General features: G+C 40.1%; 1 protein-coding gene across 3 annotated transcripts in view; it reads left to right on the top strand.

The window, feature by feature from the left end:
• The first annotated feature begins 285 nt into the window (after positions 1 to 285).
• LOC133522529 (calmodulin) overlaps positions 286 to 19494 on the top strand; it is a 44927-nt gene continuing 25718 nt past the window's right edge. The window contains exons 1-2 of one of the 3 annotated variants that reach the window (XM_061857891.1): positions 286 to 563; positions 11809 to 11983. In XM_061857891.1, the coding sequence (XP_061713875.1) occupies positions 561 to 563; positions 11809 to 11983 (178 nt within the window). In that variant the 5' untranslated portion in view covers positions 286 to 560. Of the gene's footprint in view, positions 564 to 991; positions 1125 to 9782; positions 9888 to 11808; positions 11984 to 19494 lie in introns of those variants that run through there. The other 2 variants (XM_061857894.1, XM_061857890.1) reach the window with 2 other exon arrangements.

Consider the following 19494-nt stretch of genomic DNA (forward strand, 5'->3'; position numbering starts at 1 on the left):
TGCGTTATCTCGTTAGCTCACTGCGGCGCGCCCTCGTCCCGCGGAAGTAGGGCAGCTCGGGCCGGGCTTGCCGCCGTCGTCGCTGCCGGCGGAGGTCCCGCGCTGGCGCTCGGCACTCGCTGCCGCACGTCCCGCTCGAGCCCGCAGTGACGCATTGCAGGTGCGCCCCGGCCGATCGGCGCGCGCCGCTCGCCCGTCCGACCCGCACCCGCCCGATATAAAACCGACTATCCTTTGCGGATCAAAACTAATCCCGTGCCGTGCGTCCCGAGACATGGACTTCCACGTTCGCAAGACCCGCATCTGAAAGAAAACTACTATAGTGATAGTGCAGTGCGAACGATTCCTCAGAAATCGGATATGAAAATACGGTGAATCGAATACGATATTCCGAACGATTCGCGGCCGAGTTCGGAGCGCGCCGTCGGGAGTTTCTCGGCGCAGCCGCTCGCGCGAAAGGGGGCGGCAGTATCGTTTCAACCGTCGGTCCGTGCGGTCGCTTTTGCGGCGTAGTCTGTGATTTTTTTAGTGTAGCTCCAGATAATCCAAGTTAATCTACAATGGTGAGTGTTATTTTCGTTCGGAGGTGTATAAAGTGAATTCGGGGGATCTTTCCGCACCAGGATAAGGGTATATTTCGGGGATGTGGTGTATCGGTGTTTATAGTGATGACGGCCTCCATTATTGTGACGGCCGTTTTTTACCGCATTGCGGATCGCTGATTTCGCCGGGCTGGCGGCCGGTTCGGGAGCCGGTCTGGAGCGAACGGGAGGCCTGGCCCGGTCAGGAATCCGGGACTTTAGTCCGCGAACGACCGTTACTGTCTCGAGAACCGTCGCCATAGTTCCGTAGGTGGTGCCGGTGTCGTGACGTCGCACTCTGTCAAAGCTGGTCAACAGAAGCTCTAATATGGCGTTCGCGGTGTGAAACAAGTGGTTCCATGCAAGAATCTACGAGGCTGCGTCGCGCCCTAGCGGCGGATCGATCGGACGGCCCAACTGTCAAAACGCCCGTTGACTCATCGCTAGCACTGTTCCAACCGATATTTTCATACGCAATTCGTTATTAAAACTAGTTCTGCTGTGTATCTTCGTCGTCCGAGCGAGCCGCGGCTCTGAACAATGGTAATGTTTATGGAAAAGTTGTTTTGTGGTTAATTGCGTTGACGTTTGGTTGTCATGCGAGGCGGCCGGTTTCCTGCCACTATACCAAACCGTTACGTATTGTCTGGAGCGTTCTCTGTCATGGAAAGCCGTTGATAGTTCCACGTCCATATTTTACTCTTAAAAACCCATAACAATCCCTAAATTATGGTCATTAAACTTGCAATCCAAGGTAAACTTGTTTTGTCAGTATAAAGTCAGCTTATTTGGAAACTTGTTTCATATTACAAGCCGATATGTAGAATTGGTTGAAGTTTCCTACTTACAACTTTGCTAGGCTATTGATGGCATATTCTTATTTACAAGTAAATGTATTCAAAGCATATCAGTGCATTGTTATGGGAAGGTCGCAGAGGATTGTTATGCATTCATGGCAGTCGTGAGAGTCGGATAAAGCTAGTTTTTGTTGTGCTAACAATGATTCTTGATGATTGTAATTGTTGGACTGATAATTCTACTCCTTGTGATTTAGTTGTGAAGTTTTTGTATTAGGGGAGTGTTCGACAATTCTGTCTTTTTAGTCATCAAAGCCTTTTGGCTTTAAGGGTTGGTATCGCTGTCATGTTAAATTCACTGTAGTGTGTAACCTGCTGTGTTGGTTTTAATGGATAAGGTCTCATTCAAGTCATTGCACCTCTAGAGTGATACAGGCAATATTTTTAATCTTTCATATGTGTGATGGTCAAAAATTGTGTGTTCAAACTTCAGTAGTGTTTTAAAGCAGAGAAAAACATTTTTGACAATAATGCTAACAGATGGTAAGATTTGATCAGGAACCTTATCATGCACTGACAAGAGGTTAACCCACATCCAAAAAGGAGTGAATATTGTATCTGTAGTTGGGTTATACTATAGCCCATCACAGACATATACGAATATACCATTAGATACCAACAGATATCTTATAGTATAGCTAAGCACCACACACGCCAATTAAATCAAAATATATATCGCTGTCTGTCTAGCACCTACATTGTGAAGGAGACTAAATATATCATATTGTACCAAGCTATCTTAAGATGGCTCGCTATAAGATATCGTAATATACCAAAATATATATTCATGATTCAACCATATGAAATTTGTTCTTATATACATATATTATGAGAGTTGTAATATGCCTACTTGAATAATAAAATATCTTTATCTTAAAAAGAAAACACACGATTCAAGTCTCATTGCCTTTAAGTCCTAAAAATTCTGCATAAGAAAAAATACAAAAATATGATGTTGTAGGGTGGTCATTTTTGGCATGTAATACTCCATAAAGAGTTAAATGCCCATTTCTGAGGTAACTGTAGATTAAAACACTAAGCCACCAAAACAAAATAAAAGCTACCTGACAAGAGCTACCTGTTAGTTGCAATTGCACTAATGCGTAATCTGTATACCTAGTGGTATTTTTTGTTTAGAAAATCTGTCTGTCATTGATTTATGATACAAATATCATTCAATCTTACTACACTGTTACTATTCTCATACAACAATCTGCCTAGTATGAATATGATGGTTGTTCTTGTTTATGTGACAGCATGATAAAATGGTGTCTGTCACTTTCAATCCGTCTTGTGTCTTTCAAAGTGGATCTTGGCTTCCGACACCAAAGCCGCCATGCTTCTCGGTCCAAAGCCATTTCTGTCCAGTTGACGGCGCTGAATTTGCTAAGGTCTTTTTGCACTTCATCTCTCCAGCGGGACGTAGGGTGTCCAGATGGTCTTCGGCCATTTGGAACTCTAAATGTGTGGTAATAGTTTTGTCATATAATTGACAAACTGTATTGAATTTTGTTTTCTCTTGACAGTGGTCTCGTTTTATGAAAGATTTGAATTTTAAGTTGTTACACTGAATAAAGATTATAATTTCAAGATAATAATAATGATCTCTTGTTTTTTACCATGTTGCTAGTCATAGCAAAGAGAATTTGAAATAGAGGTGGATTGTCAAAGAAAACTTTGTAGCCACAGTAAATTTACTGCCATCTTTCGACACATGATTAAAACTTTCAGAACACCATTTGACTTTGATCCTTATTCTTTCACTGATTAAATATCAAAAAGTGGCGTCAGACTCCCATACCATATTCTCTTGAGTATACCTTAGCACTTAATACCTATATTTGTCCACTATGTAAAAATCATAACCACTTAATTTAATGTGCCGATAGGTATATACAAAAAGTATTTTCCGTTAGGCCATTTCCGTATTGTAAATTATGGCAAAAAAATAGGAGGATAAATGATATTCCTATTTTTTAGTAAATAACCATGATTACCATGATGTTTTTCGGAACTTATGTACGAAATATCATTTGATATTTACCACTAGCTTTTCGGTGAAGGAAAACATCGTGAGGAAACCTGCATACTTCTGCGAAGAAATTCAAAGGTGTATGTGAAGTCCCCAATCCGCATTGGGCTAGCGTGGGGATTATAGCCCGAGCCCTCTCGCACATGAGAGGAGGCCTGTCCCCAGCAGTGGGACGTATATAGGCTGAATTATTATTTATTATTAACCATGATTAATAACTTGTGTTTACACAATAATATTTCAACTGTTTTCCTTACTTGATGTTTAATGTTCTTTTCATCACACTTGCTCGAAAAAGTTCTTATTTCATGCAGGTGTACTGAAGGACAAAAGCCTATTTTGTTCCCGCGGGAGTTATGGATTGTGAAAAAAAGCTATAACTTTTTTTTTTTATTATGTCACCTTTTCATACAAACCTAGTAGCAAAATTAGTTTTACTATTAAAATCCTGACATTTATAATATAACATTTTTGTTTATGTTTAAAATTAAATAATACGATTAATTTAACAGCCGTTTAAAATATTTTTACATATTTATAAATCGCGGCTAAAAGCTTTTATTGAACGTATGTAAGTTTGTAAGTTAATGTGGGTTAAAACTAGGAAGCTAAATTTGACCCACTTCGCAATTTCCGATTGAGCTGAAATTTTACAATGCATTATTATGGTACCATCGAGCGGATCTGATGATGGAGACAGGAGATGGCCATAGGAAGTCTGTGATAAAACATCGCAACCTAATTGTGTTTGAGGTTTTTAGAATTGTCTCGATGAGTATTGTTGCCCATGGTAAGAAAAGTACAGTCAGCGATAAAAGATTGTACCTAAAATGAAGTTTATATCAAAAACTTATTTCCTTTAAAATGTGCAATTTGTTTTAGGGGATAACTGTTTTTCCTTTAAGTCATTTACATACCTACTGGCAATTATTTAATGTAGCCTGAGCTCAATAATGCAATATTCACAATGAATTTCCTAGTTACTATTAAAATGAGGAACTCATTTTATATTGCGACTAGGTAAGGTACATATTTTTTCCTCAAAATTAATAAAGCCAAACATTTTGATTAGGTAATATTATTGTGTGTATACCTACTTCCCTATCACAATTACCTACAAAAATATTATTTTTTGCTAACTAAATTAAAATAATTGTTAGCTCAACTCTAATAATACCTAATCAATTTAGCTACATCATAGTTTGAAACATAATGAGGTAAGAATAAGGTATGGTTTTTAGTATGGTTGATTTACTAATATTTTTACAAGCTTCCATATTTTTTTTTTGTTTACATATATTAAAATTTACCACCTGGGTTGAAAGGTCAGATGGCAGTCGCTTTCGTAAAAACTAGTGCCTACGCCAATTCTGGGAATTAGTTGTCAAGCGGACCCCAGGCTCCCATGAGCCGTGGCAAAAATGCGGCGACAACGCGTGGAAGAAGAGTTATATGAAAGTTAGGTTGTGTTTAAATTGTGCCAATTTTTAACCACTTGTTGGTATTTCATTGAGTTGAAATTTGCAATACCTTATCTACTTATGTAAAACCGGTGACATATAGACACATATATCTGTAATAAAAAAAATCTACCTCGTTAAGTTTGAGCTCTTCTGGGTCTTTGTATGAAAATAATCCGTTTTTGGCAAGTTTTGAATTGATATTTCTCCGTCAATTCTACAGACAAAATAACAGCGTCTTAAATTATTTTTACGTGAACGTATATTTTACTTGATTGAAGATTCATTTTATTGTATTACTGACACATAATATGGGCTTATTATGTCTGAAATAAATGATTGAATTGAATCAAATTAATTGCCTAAATTACCTAACTTAACCTTTTGAACGTCAAGAACACCTAAGGGCGTCGTTACTAGTCGTGCCCACCGCGCCAAGGACAACTATAGGTGTTATGGCGGACGCTGTCAAAGTAACCTTCACACTTTCGAATAAGGTTTACATTAGCTCCCTTGCGCCCGGGATCTTGGCGTCCGAGTGATGTTAGTGTTTATGACATAAAGCGTTCAAACTGTTAATGAGAATGAGATGAGCTTATATCAAAAATGAAATGTTTGTCAAGAAATACTTAAATATAAACCTACTACTTATTCACTGTAATTCGCAACCCAATCCTGTTCATATCAAAATTATCAAATATATTATAAAACACGATAATGTTAAGAGCCCTTAATCCTTGGAGCGTTCTCCGATTTCACGAAATAACGCTCGATAGATGGCGTTGGCGCTCGGTACGCGAGCGCCGGCAACGCGACGCGCGTTTCAATGCAGACTAGAATAATCTTGATAGTTTTCAATATAATTTCAAGCAACATTAATTTTAGTGTCATATGATATCATATGGGCACTCTTTATTTTATTGTATATGCACAGTAGTTTTTTTTTATGTACACTACTACTAAGTGTACAGACTACAGAGTGTACTATAACCCTTGCTCTTTATTCTGTCTCTTTCACACCAATGGAAAATGAAGAAGTTAGTAAATGACTGCAGGTATAAATAAAGTATATTAGTGCGATAGAGAGACAGATAGTGTTTCGTTGTCGTATTGTAAACGATTGGCATGTTGGCCACACACTTGCTTAGTGCCTAGCCAAAATACCAATCGTTTGCGTATATTAGTGCGATAGAGAGAGAGTAATGTTTCGTTGTCGTATCGTAAACGATTGGCATGTTGGCTACGCACCCATGATACCTAGCCAAGAAGCCAATCGATTGCGCATATTAGTGCGATAGAGAGACAGATAGTGTTTCCTTGTCGTATCGTAAACGTTTGGCATGTTGGCTACGCACCCATGCTGCCCAGCCAAGATGCCAATCGTTTGTGCATATTAGTACGAGAGAGAGACAGATAGTGTTTCGTTGTCGTATCGATTGGCATGGTGGCTACGCACCCATGCTGCCTAGTCAAGATGCCAATCGTTTCCGCACATTAGTGCTATAGAGTTTCAGTGTTATTTGAAATCACGTTAGGGTTTGTATTATTATTTTTGACCCGAATGAAGTCCATCCAGGTTCTTATGATGGAGTCAGGAGTTGGTCACCAGAACTCCTAATCTACTCATTATAATTCCATCGTGCTTGGGCTCAAAAGATTTGCCCTGACGAACACCATCGATCTAGATGAGGTCCAGGGTCTCATGACGGAGTCAGGAGTTGGTCACCAGAACTCCCCAGAACTCCTAATCTACTCATCATAACTCCATCGAGTTTGGGCTCAATAGATTTACCCTGATGAGCACCATCAATCTAGATGAAGTCCAGGGTCTCATGATGGAGTCAGGAGTAGGTCACTAGAACTCCTAATCTACTCATTATTATTCCATCGTATTTGAGCTCAATAGATTTGCCCTGACGAGTACCATCGATCTAAATGAAGTCCAGGGTCTCATGATGGAGTCAGGAGGTGGTCACCAGAACTCCTAATCTACTCATTATAATTCCATCGTGTTTGGGCTCAAAAGATTTGCCCTGACGAGTACCATCGATCTAGATGAAGTCCAGGGTCTCATGATGGAGTCAGGAGTTGGTCACCATAATTCCTAATCTACTCATCATAACTCCATCGTGTTTGGGCTCAATAGATTTGCCCTCACGAGCACCATCAATCTAGATGATGTTCAGGGTCTCATGATGGAGTCAGGAGTTGGTCACTAGAACTCCTAATCTACTCATTATAATTCCATCGTGTTTGGGCTCAAAAGATTTGCTCTGACGAGTACCATCGATCTAGATGAAGTCCAGGGTCTCATGATGGAGTCAGGAGTTGGTCACCAGAACTCCTAATCTACTCATTATAATTCCATCGTGTTTGGGCTCAAAAGATTTGCCCTGACGAGTACCATCGATCTAGATGAAGTCCAGGGTCTCATGATGGAGTCAGGAGTTGGTCACCAGAACTCGTAATCTATTTATCATAACTCCATCGTGTTTGGGCTCAATAGATTTACTCCGACAAGCACCATCAAATTACAATTATGATGAATAGATTAGGAGTTCTGGTGACCAACTACTGAGTCCATCATGAGACCCTCGACTTAATCTAGATCGATGGTACTCGTCAGGGCAAATCTTTTGAGCCCAAACACGATGGAGTTATGATGAGTAGATTAGGAGTTCTGGTGACCAACTCCTGAAGTCCTGACTCCATCATGAGACCCTGGACCTCATCTAGATCGATGGTGCTCATCAGGGCAAATCTTTTGAGCCCAAACACGTTGGAATTATAATGAGTAGATTAGGAGTTCTAGTGACCAACTCCTGACTCCATCATGAGACCCTGGACTTTATCTAGATTGATGATGCTCGTCAGGGCGAATCTATTGAGCCCGAACACGATGAGGTTATGATGAGTAGATTAGGAGTTCTGGTGACCAACTACTGACTCCATCATGAGACCCTGGGCCTCATCTAGATCGATGGTGTTCATCAGGGCAAATCTATTGAGCCCAAACACGATGGAGTTATGATGAGTAGATTAGGAGTTCTGGTGACCAGCTCCTGACTCCATCATGAGACCCTGGACCTCATCTAGATTGATGGTGCTCGTCAGGGCAACTCTATTGAACCCAAACACGATGGAGTTATGATGAGTAGATTTGGAGTTCTGGTGACCAGCTCCTGACTCCATCATGAGACCCTGGACTTTATCTAGATTGTTGATGCTCGTCAGGGCAAATCTATTGAGCCCGAACACGATGAGGTTATGATGAGTAGTTTAGGAGTTCTGGTGACCAACTCCTGACTCCATCATGAGACCCTGGGCCTCATCTAGATCGATGGTGTTCATCAGGGCAAATCTATTGAGCCCAAACACGATGGAGTTATGATGAGTAGATTAGGAGTTCTGGTGACCAGCTCCTGACTCCATCATGAGACCCTGGACCTCATCTAGATTGATGGTGCTCGTCAGGGCAACTCTATTGAACCCAAACACGATGGAGTTATGATGAGTAGATTAGGAGTTCTGGTGACCAGCTCCTGACTCCATCATGAGACCCTGGACCTCATCTAGATTGAAGGTGCTCGTTAGGGCAACTCTGTTGAGCCCAAACACGATGGAATTATAATGAGTAGATTAGGAGTTCTAGTGACCAACTCCTGACTCCATCATGAGACCCTGGACCTCATCTAGATCGATGGTGTTCGTCAGGGCAAATCTTTTGAGCCCAAACACGATGGGATTATAATTAGTAGATTAGGAGTTCTGGTGACCAACTCCTGACTCCATCATGAGAACTTGGACTTCATCCGGGTCAAAAATAATAATGCAAACCCTAACGTAATTTCAAGTGAAAATGCGTTTTTCAGAAAATCGCAGCCAAATAACACTAGACCTTACTCATAGTGTTGTGTTCCTGCCGGTGAGTAAGGTTGCCAGAGCTCAACGAGGGGTGGGAGGGGGTTAGGGTCGGCAACGCGCATGTAACTCCTCTGGAGTTGCAGGCGTACATATGCGGGCCGTATGCTTGTTTGCCACCGACTTAGTATTAAAAAAAAAGTAACACTGAAAATCCATCAATAAGCGAGTCTGTTAGGCATACTGTAAAAAATGAACTTTTATTAAGATTTTCTAATCGCAGTATATAGCACTTCTCGGAACTCCGTAGCTGATTACGATCGCAACGAATGCCTGACAATCGAGCACAGGTCCGTCCTCTAAGCGCGCTCCGCGCGGACTGAGAGCGGGGCGTCGCTGCTGTGTGATTTATACGTGTTTTAAAAAAATATAAATTTACGGCAATGTAGGTCCCATAGTCACGATTTTTTTTTTATAGGTTAACATAAAGTTACAGTTTGCAATAATATTATTTTTAAAGCAAAATATGCGTACAATTTGCGGAAATAAAATATAATAAAACCCTGTTTTCGCAAAAAAAATGAAGAAAACTCGGAAGGTATTTTATCAGTTTTTTCAAATGAATCTTCGATTGTTAATCATTCCAGCCCCTCGTACGAGATATGTTGAATCAAATTGTAGTCATTCATGTACCAAATGATTCTTGTTTATAGCAAAATTGAGAACCGAAACGCCACATCTCACTGCAAAATTTGGAAAAGACTCCCAAAAAACCTCATTAAAAAGAGGTTTAAAAAAGAAAATGAAAATTTGAACTGTTGGAGCCCCTAGTTTAGGAAACGATTATTTAAGTACGTTATCAGTTTTTGAATAAATACTAATAGTTACGTCGTAATCTTGAATGAAAAAGGAAGCATTTTACAAAATACGCTCGTCTGTAGGAATAAGGCCTCTTAATAACGATGCAGTACCCGCTATCAAACGCCGCAGTGTGACGTGTTGTAATTACCACTGTTATCTGGTTCTTATCAGATAGCTGGCTGTCGCTGGTCGGTCTGTTTCGAATACTCCGGTCCTAGCGATGGTCGTCATGGTTGTATGTATTTTTCAGTACTTATATTGTGTTTATTAACCTCTCATCTGTGTGGTAAGGCTCGGAAAAACGCCCGTTATTTTGAAAATATCACCATAATTTAGGACCCATTTATGAGAAGAAAATTCGCAGTCTACGGACGTCATTGGGGTATATTAAATCGTTGACATTGGTATAAGGAAACTGTTGTACGAAACAGGGCTATGTTTTTAAAATGACGGACGGTTTTCGGAGTCTTGGATATAAGGTTTGTCTGACTGAATTTTTGTTTTGCATTTTGGTCGAGAACGGTTTTTTCTGCTGTATTCGGCGCGACCGAGGTTTGAACTCGCGGTTTTTGACCGCAAACACATACGTCAAATATGTAAACTGGAAAAAATCGTGTAGTGTCACAGCTGATAAAGATGTATCTCGTCAAATGTTCTATTGTAACTGAATTGTCAAACATTGACCTTGACAACCGGTGTTAGAACAGCCGTACAGCGCCATCTACATTAAGTTTGATTTGGATATTACTTGTGACGACCTAGTGGGTAGTGACCCTGCCTATGAAGCCGATGGTCCCGGGTTCAAATCCTGGTAAGGGCATTTATTCGTGTGATGAGCATGGATATTTGTTCCTGAGTCATGGGTGTTTTCTATGTATTTAAGTATTTATAATTATTTATATATTATATATATCGTTGTCTAAGTACCCTCAACACAAGCCTTATTGAGCTTACTGTGGGACTTAGTCAATTTGTGTAATAATATCCTATAATATTTATTTATTTATTTATTTACTTGTCTAGTATAATCAATCTATGATTATGGTAAACGTCATAGTACTTGTCACTGATTTAAATAATATTTTACCTTTATTCCGTAGGATGAGTGTGTGTCCGAAAGGACAATTTTTTTCCTGTTGTTATATCAGTAGATGTCATCGGATTTTAATCTGGAAATCAATTAAGATTCTCAAGTGTTCGTTATCTGCGATCGCCTTGAATAATGTCATTGTCTTGGTATTAATTGCTTTCGTCTTGGTTTTTCTTGGAATGTTCATGCAGCAGATTTAATTACCTGTTAACGTTGATGTGGTAATTCTCTATAAGGAAAACTGAAAATTGTTAATGGTCTGGGAAGTTCAACTGTTTACCGTAATTTTGACTGTTCGTTTTATATTTTAATGTCAGCAATATGGTTGCTCATTTTGGCCTTCTTCATAAACTAGCGACCTGTCCTGGCTTCGCACGGGTTACTCAAAACCTTAACAAATTATACACATAATATTAATATTATTATACACAATACCCTATAATCCGCATGAAAATCCGTTCAGTAGTTTTTGAGTTTATCGCGAACATACATACAGACAGACGCGGCAGGGGCTTTGTTTTATAAGGTGTAGTGATTTCTGTCAAATTTAAAAGCCGGTGATAATTGTTTGTTGCTATTTGTCATTTTGACATGAGCGTTTGTAAAATAGACAATTTAACAGATTTCCTAAGGTATTCTTCGTCATCACATCATCTACTTAGTAGTTTTTCTATGACTTTATCAAATAAGTAGTTTAAAAAAGAAATCAAAAAATCAAAATAATCTCAGATTAAGTACATCGTTCTTGCTTTCTTGCCCGTCGTGTGCACGGGTCTTCGCAAATAAAATCGGCTACGCGAGCCACTTGCGAGCACACGAACGTATTCGACGGAGATGAAACAGTCGCCGTGGTCGAAACCGGCCGGGAGAGTATATCAGCCTGTTCTAGTCTACTGCTTAGCCTAGGCCTCTTCTATTTTAAGTGTGTCATATGATTGAGCACTTGCATTAACTGTTACCAAACATATGTGGTCTCACAAGCTCACAAGATTTAAACTGACCTTATTGAATACACAACACTAAACATAAATAGTGGAATAATCCTAATATTATCTTAATTTTCCAGGCTGACCAGCTAACAGAAGAACAGATCGCCGAGTTCAAGGAGGCGTTCTCACTGTTCGACAAGGATGGCGACGGCACCATCACGACCAAAGAGCTCGGCACGGTCATGCGCTCCCTAGGACAGAACCCCACAGAGGCCGAGTTACAAGACATGATCAACGAGGTCGACGCGGACGGTGAGTTCTATCACGAGTATAGCTCGGCACAATCTTGCTCGCTAGGACAAAACCCCACACAGGCCAAACAAGACTAATCAACGACGTCAACGCGGATGGTGAGTAAAATAATCAATAGCTATGGATGTAAGCGTTCCCTAGGACAGAACCCCGCAGAGGCCGAGTAAACAAGACATGCTCAACGAGGTTGACGCGGACGGTGAAGCACAACTTCTGTCACGGGCACAAGTCGTTACGGTTAATGGCTCGCTAGGATAGAACCCTACAGAGGCCGAACAAGACAGTCAACGCGGACTGTAAGTACCTACAAACGTCACGACCACAGCTCGGTACGGTGCAACCGATAACCACACAGAGGCTATGTTACAAGACATGATTAACTAGGTTGATGCAGGTAAGACCAACTATCACGATCACAGCTCAACACGTGATGCGCTTATGAAAAATTTATCGTTTTTAAGAAAGAGTCTTTACATAAAAACATGCAATTTCCGAGTAAATTAATAAAATTCTAGTATCATGAACAGTGGTTCATTTGTCAATGGTTTTGAGAGCAGTGTGAGAGTTAAGGCAGCGTTAACCGTCGATAGGTTGCTTACCTAACTACTTCTTAACAATTTATTACCTACCTTACCTACTTACATACTTTATTTTATATTCCGATCTTTATCGCGTCTTAAGATAGCGTCACCAATACGATTCTCAGTACGTACTTCACCGTACGTGGTGTTAATGTTAAACACTTATGAATGACTCAAATACGATATGATAGTGCTTAATCGATTTATTGTGAAGTAAATATTCCTATCATGTTGCCAAATGATGTTTTTGCTGTCTATACTCAACTTGTCCGACGCAAATCTGTCCACTAGCTTTAAACGGGGATTGAATACCGGTATAAGTTTTCATACAAATTAATAAAGTAAAAAAAGATGTATATTATTGCATTCCAATTAGCTAATCTGATAACTCATTGTCCTTACCTAAATATCGTTCTAGAATATCAGAGAAGTATTGGGAACCGGTACCGTTACCGGTAACGGTACCTGCCTTTAAACGTCGTAAATTTTCACTTTAAAATAATGGCTTTGCTGTGTCAGTTTATGGTGTATGCTGAAACATTCAAGGCTCCAACAGCTAAACCTAATAAACAGAAACTATGAAATAAATTATCAACTTCAATAAGGAAATGAAGCCCGATATCTTGGTAACTCTAGAGACATTTTGAGTAACGCAAGAGACTCAAAACTCGGCCAAAAAGTTGATTCGCCCAAACATCTGTCAAATAAGTAGTTAAAATGACATGTTATGGAACTCTAAGGACGCGTCGCATTCGTTTTGCCATAGAATTTTAGTCATGGTTACCATTACCACGCATTATAGGAATGTATACTCATTTTTATGACCTTGAGTGTACACGTATAGCGTGTCTAATGACCTTGGCTGTGAAAACACGTGTAGCGTGAGATATATTTAACATACCTTATATAGGATTAATTTAATCTTGTGATAAAATGAATGCAATCGTGATCCTAATTTCCCATAAGAGATCCCTTAAAGGGATAAGTTCGCCTTTGTACAGTCATGGTATTAAATATCGACACGGACAAAGTGCCAAAAATATGTATACACGACCTTATTGCCCATACATTAAAGTAGTGTGCATATTTTTGGCACTTTGTCCGCGTCGATATTTAATACCTTGACTGTACAAAGGCGAACTTATCCCTTTAAGGGATCTCTTCCAGTTAACCTTTGAGCAATTGAGTTTGACTGGTTTATGCTATAATATTTACAGGCAGTTTTCTCGTGTTAAGATTGGCTATTAGTGGTGTTAATGCCAGTGAAGTGTTCGATACCTCCGTAGACGTCCTTCATCGCAAGATTGCTTATCAACACGATAATTGCTAATGCCTATACCTACTTGACAACTAGTTGTCAATTTAACAATCATTTGTCAAGTTAGTTAATTCTGGTCCTGAGGAAAAACGCCTAAGTTCGCTGTAGGAAAAACGAACATTGAAATTTCGTTATATGTCTATCGCTCTTCCATATTCGTGCAATAAAATAAGTTGCAGGCGTACGTAGGCTACGGAGACTGCTTACCATCAGGCAGGCCGTATGCTTGTTTGCCACCGACGTAGTATAAAAAAAATAAAAAGGCAGTTAACGAAATTTCGATTTTCGCGGTGTTCCTTTTCTTGTGCATTAGGTTCTGCCATCTTGTGGGCTACATTGGAAGCATAAACTCCACATTTAGACCTCGCGCCAAAAATCTGGCGTCTCCTGTGCTGCCGCCTACAGTTTATGTACGCTCCCTATATCTCATGGCGACGGTACAAAAGCAGATTAATTGGACAATTCATGTGTTATTTCAGTATCTGGAATATCAAAACTGATACCTATCCGATAATTATCAGATAATCAATAATAATTATCAAGCGGTATCATTATCTTCATATTTAAAACCTAGCCTATACATAAAACGCCAGTTACGGAAAAAGAGACCTAAGTCCTCTTACGTGTACACGTTCAACGCAGCTGGCCAACTTTATTGTCACGCGTGCAATAAAGTATAGCCACACCGCTTGCGTGCGCAGCACGTGTGCGTCGACGTAAGCGTAGACGTGCACAGCACCCCTGTCACACCGGGTCCCGCGCACGTCACGCAGCGCACGCCACGCAGGGTGCTGTACACGTCACGCAAGCGCACGCTGCCGCTCTGCGTGCAGATCCGCCGCCATTTGCGTACTATGATGCCCTAGCCTCTAGACAACTAACAATGTTCGATAGTAGTTAGTCGGATGAAGAGGAAGCACTCCTCTTACTTTTTATCACAAAATACTCCTGCGAAATCTAAAAGGGTGCGAGTTCACGAAATCAATGGAAAAAGATATTTTGATCGGCGACGAAGGTTTTGCACTGCAAACATTCTTAATGCGACCATTCTTTCTTAATCCATTATAAAATCTACCACACGCACCGGCCGACTTGTAAATACACGCGCAGCACCGAGCTGTGCGTGTCCGAACCTGCTCGGTTCGCCCTCTCATAGGGAACGCCGGTAAATACAACGTCATCACTGCACGCAACGAAGCGACGTTGCCGCTCCGCTGCGTGCATGCGTGCACGCAGCACGCAGCCGGTTTGTCTCGTCGGAGCTGCAATGCGTGCAGCTCACGCGCACGCGTACGTCACGCGCACGTCACGCAAGCGGTGTGTCATATCTTATGAGAATTCTTAGTTTACAACGCAACGGGACGCGCACGCGCACGTGCACGTCTACGCACACGCAACCGGTGTGGCCTGGCCTTTAAGAGCAAGTTCGGACTGGCCAGCAACATAGGGCTCATGCTAGACAACGTCCATAATGTTTATTTAGGGTCGCCGTCATCGAAAACGATGAGGACTATATATCTATATATTTAAAACCTTAAATACCAGTGTGTACGTCATGAATACATTTCTCGTCTTTACTATTTGTGTCCCAATTTCAGCTGTTTTGTACGTCAAAAATGGCGGCAAACCGTCTTGGCTCCAAATATTTATTCCTTTATTTAGTTCCCCTGCGAATATCGAATGTTCTCATTGTCAAGGGTCCAACGGTTTCGCATCTGCCTTTCTCAAATCATGAGAAAAGTTTAGACCAAGCCATAATTGACCTTATGCTTAAGGCTTAAGAGCTATCTTGCTTTGGAAGTCTAGTTTTGTCGTTGACTTATTATTCCTGTTTGTTAAGAAGCAAGCGTTTTTATGAATCTCGCTAAACTAGTTTTCAACAAAGGCCGAATTACACCAGATGCCTGAAGCAAAACTGCACAAGCAGTTTGTAATGTTCGCAATTGTTAGTAGGGTGTCACATCACTTGTTTTGTATGCTCGTAGCTCTTCTTGTATCGTTAATTCCACCGTACCCGTGAATTACTTAGGTTTCAATTTCCAGTCAATCTATTAAATCTGAATACCCTGGTTGACATTTAGCTACATATTTCGCCGACGTCAAAAAAAGTTGGTATAAAAAATTTTATTTAAGGAAAAAATGGAAAAAGTTACTCTTCCGGCAAGACTTGAACCCGCAACCTCCGCAATCCGTTGCTCTTAACCAATTGAGCTACGGAAGCCTACCAGGACCTCGTAAATCTCGGTTAAGAGCAGCGCACGGATTGCGGACGTTGCGGGTTCAAGTCCTGCCGGAAGCGTAACTTTTTCCATTTTTTCCTTTAATATAAAATTTGGAGTATCGCTCGCAAACGTTTCCGCTTGTTAATAAATTCCAAAGAAATCGACTACGCATAGGCGAGTTTACATTTTCGAAAAATGTGTTTCTTTTATTGTTATGAAGATAATAATTGTCTTTTATTGTTTAAAAATATTATGGCTCCTCTACATTATGGCCCAGCGTAGGCCAGTCCTAGGGACGCATTTATGCGTTAGAGGGAGCAAGTGATATTGCTATCTCATTTCACCGCATAGCTGCGTCCCTTGGACTGGCCTACGCTGGGCCATCGTGTAGAGGAGCCCTTAAATAAACACGCGTGTGACACTCCCATGTGACTGCAATCACGTGACACTACACAAATATTGATTTGGCGGCTAACCAAACATGAATAAAACCGTGCTGTTGAACCTCTACGTGATACTTAATGTTTGAAACTAAACGTAATAAAATATTTTACTGCGCAGTTTATACCTAGTTTATAGGTATATTTGTCACGAGAGATCATATTGCTTGACATCCTACCGCTATATTTGTATATCGAGACAGTAGCAAACGTACACACTTGTAAACTAAATTGTTTTTTTCCCAGATAAAATGACAATTCGGTTGCCCCAATTTGTCGGATTGATTTGTCATTTCAATACAACTTTGTCACAAAAGTAGGATTCGGTCGTCAATTGTTGTTTTTTGCCAATTGGTCAATTTAATTTAAGTATATACATATAATAAAGCATATTAATCAATTCACTCGTTTTTGATAGTTTTACTAGTTTTTGGTACACCTTACAGTTTTCCGAAAAGGAAAATACACATACAATACAAAAAACTTACATTAGGTCAGATTATAAAATGTAGTTAGGTACAATCGCCTGCGCTCGCGCCATTAAAAAAAAAATCACTTACTACCTGCCTACTGCCTACCTGCAAGGCGTTCAAGCGATTCTGGCGATTGTACAATAAAAAGTCCGACTAGATTACATACATTCTTAGTCCAATAAATCTTCGTAATTTTCCAAATGTGAAAGTTTCTCGGTCATATCAGGAAAAAAATCCACCATCAACACACCGAGTCGGCTCGCCACGGTAAATATTATTAATGCAGGAACTGATACCGTAGTTTGCCGTAGTAAGCATACCGTGATACGCCTTATCAGGCGGCTCTGCTCAGCGCTGCTGTAAATATTTTGCCATATGTACATTGTTGGCACGAGGTGGCCTGGTGTTTGACTGATTATAACTCATTTTTTGCTGGGCAAAGGCCTTTTCCTCCACTCGAGCCTGTTTGTATTTTCCCACCAATCCGGGTAGAATGCGTCCAAATCGTCCCGCTATTAGCTCTAAATAAAATAAAAACTGACTAAAATATATATTCACATACCCGTTTATTCATAAACGTGTGCTAAAGTTACGATGCCGCTAATCATCGTTTGTCCCTTTCCGGCGTATTGGTATGATGGAAAGGGACACGATTATTAGCGGCATCGTAACTTTAGTACACGTTTATGAATAAGGGGGTTAATGAATACCTATAAGGCCATAACGATATGCCGTTTCTATTACGTTAGGTAAGGAAATCTTTATTTTATGCTAATTGTAATTAGTGTATACTTACCCTACATACTTAAAAAGATTTTGAACATTGAAAACGACATTAAATAACGATTTTCTTGGTTATTATCCTCTGCAGCTAAATTTCGGCCCAGAAATTTTTGTTATTTTTGTAAACATTACATTTGTAAATCAAGTAATGGGGTCTATGTAAGTAATAAGTATTAACAGCATAGTCGTAAAATAATCATAGGGCACGACGCGATGTGACATCTTACATATAACTCCATATGTCACAATCGGCGTCTACACGTGCACATCTACACCCTTGCTCCATACCTATATATATACGTTTGGTGTAGCCTGGCTTTGAGCAACACGGTAGCGTATTCTCAAAACGCCGCGAGCAAGTTTTTTCGTTATCGATTTACCTGCAGTGTGCATGCATGCGTTATGTTCAGTAGTATACAAAAGCGTCGCTGTAATTTAAAACTCATTAGTGACATTATTTGGACTAATAGAGCCCATTAAGCTTACCAGGACAGCTGACACATACTACGCATGTTATTTATTTACAAATATATTCTCATATCATCATTAACGACCTGTCTGAATGTGTTGATCGTCCTTCGCCCTTGATATATAGAAATGAATAAAATATAATACCTACGATAAAGCAATTGGGTAAAGATGTGTGGGTTGACAGACAGTAGTCTGTCACAGACAGTAGTCTGTGACAGACAGTACAGTAGATACATTGACAGTAGTGTACAGGTTTTTAAAGGGTCGGCAACGCGCATGTAACACCTCTGTAGTTGCAGGCGTCCATAGGCTGCGGTGACTGCTTACCATCAGGCGGGCCGTATGCTTGTTTGCCACCGTCGTGGTATAAAAAAAAAAGTGTCACTGACATTTTATATGAGTGAAGACGTGAATGTCAATGAAATAAGATATTGTTATATTGTTTAGAATTACTTGATTTGCGTTTCATATTCCCTCTTGTTGCGTACAATCCTGCACTAACTGTTTGACCCAATGGTTGACTGGTAGAGAATGCCTTAAGGCATTAACTCCGCCATTTGTACAATTTTATATCGTGCAATAAAGTTTAAATAATACGTCACCGAGCACATATTTGTGCCCGTTTCGTTTTAAATTATCTGCTTGCACTCATAAGAAATGATATCGGGTCCTTATATATACGGAAATTTTAAAACGGTACTGCATTTTCATTTTGTCAAACTCGAGTTCCTTGCAACTTGTTAGAGACCCCGAGTCTTGTAGAAACTTGAGTCCTTTTCAGAGAACTATCGATAAAAAAGTCATTGTTTTCAAATAAAATCCTGGAAAACTAATCATACAATACCGATTATTTTCTTTACTGATTACAACAGCAAGCTATCTGTATAAAACATAAAATTGTTGATGGAGTCTTCATTCGGAGGCTCGAATCAGTCGAGCGCTTTTGAGTTGCGTTTAAAAAGACTCGATTAACGGCTCGAGTCGGAGCTTAAGACTCGAAAGTATGGAAGGTAGAGGCAAGGAACAGAATCTCCATATACCAAAAAGTGTCCGACAAAAAACCATAAATAGGTGGCGCTACAATACCTAGGATACTTGAGAAAAAAATCTAATCATAGACAGCTCACTTCACTCCGTAACAACGCCTAGGTTCTTAGCTACTCTAGCGCTAGTCTGGAGAGATTTTGAACTATTATTTATAACTGAAAGCTGGGCACTTTTGC

The sequence above is a fragment of the Cydia pomonella genome, chromosome 11, assembly GCF_033807575.1.
Source record: "Cydia pomonella isolate Wapato2018A chromosome 11, ilCydPomo1, whole genome shotgun sequence".
NCBI classification, from domain to species: Eukaryota; Metazoa; Arthropoda; class Insecta; order Lepidoptera; family Tortricidae; genus Cydia; species Cydia pomonella.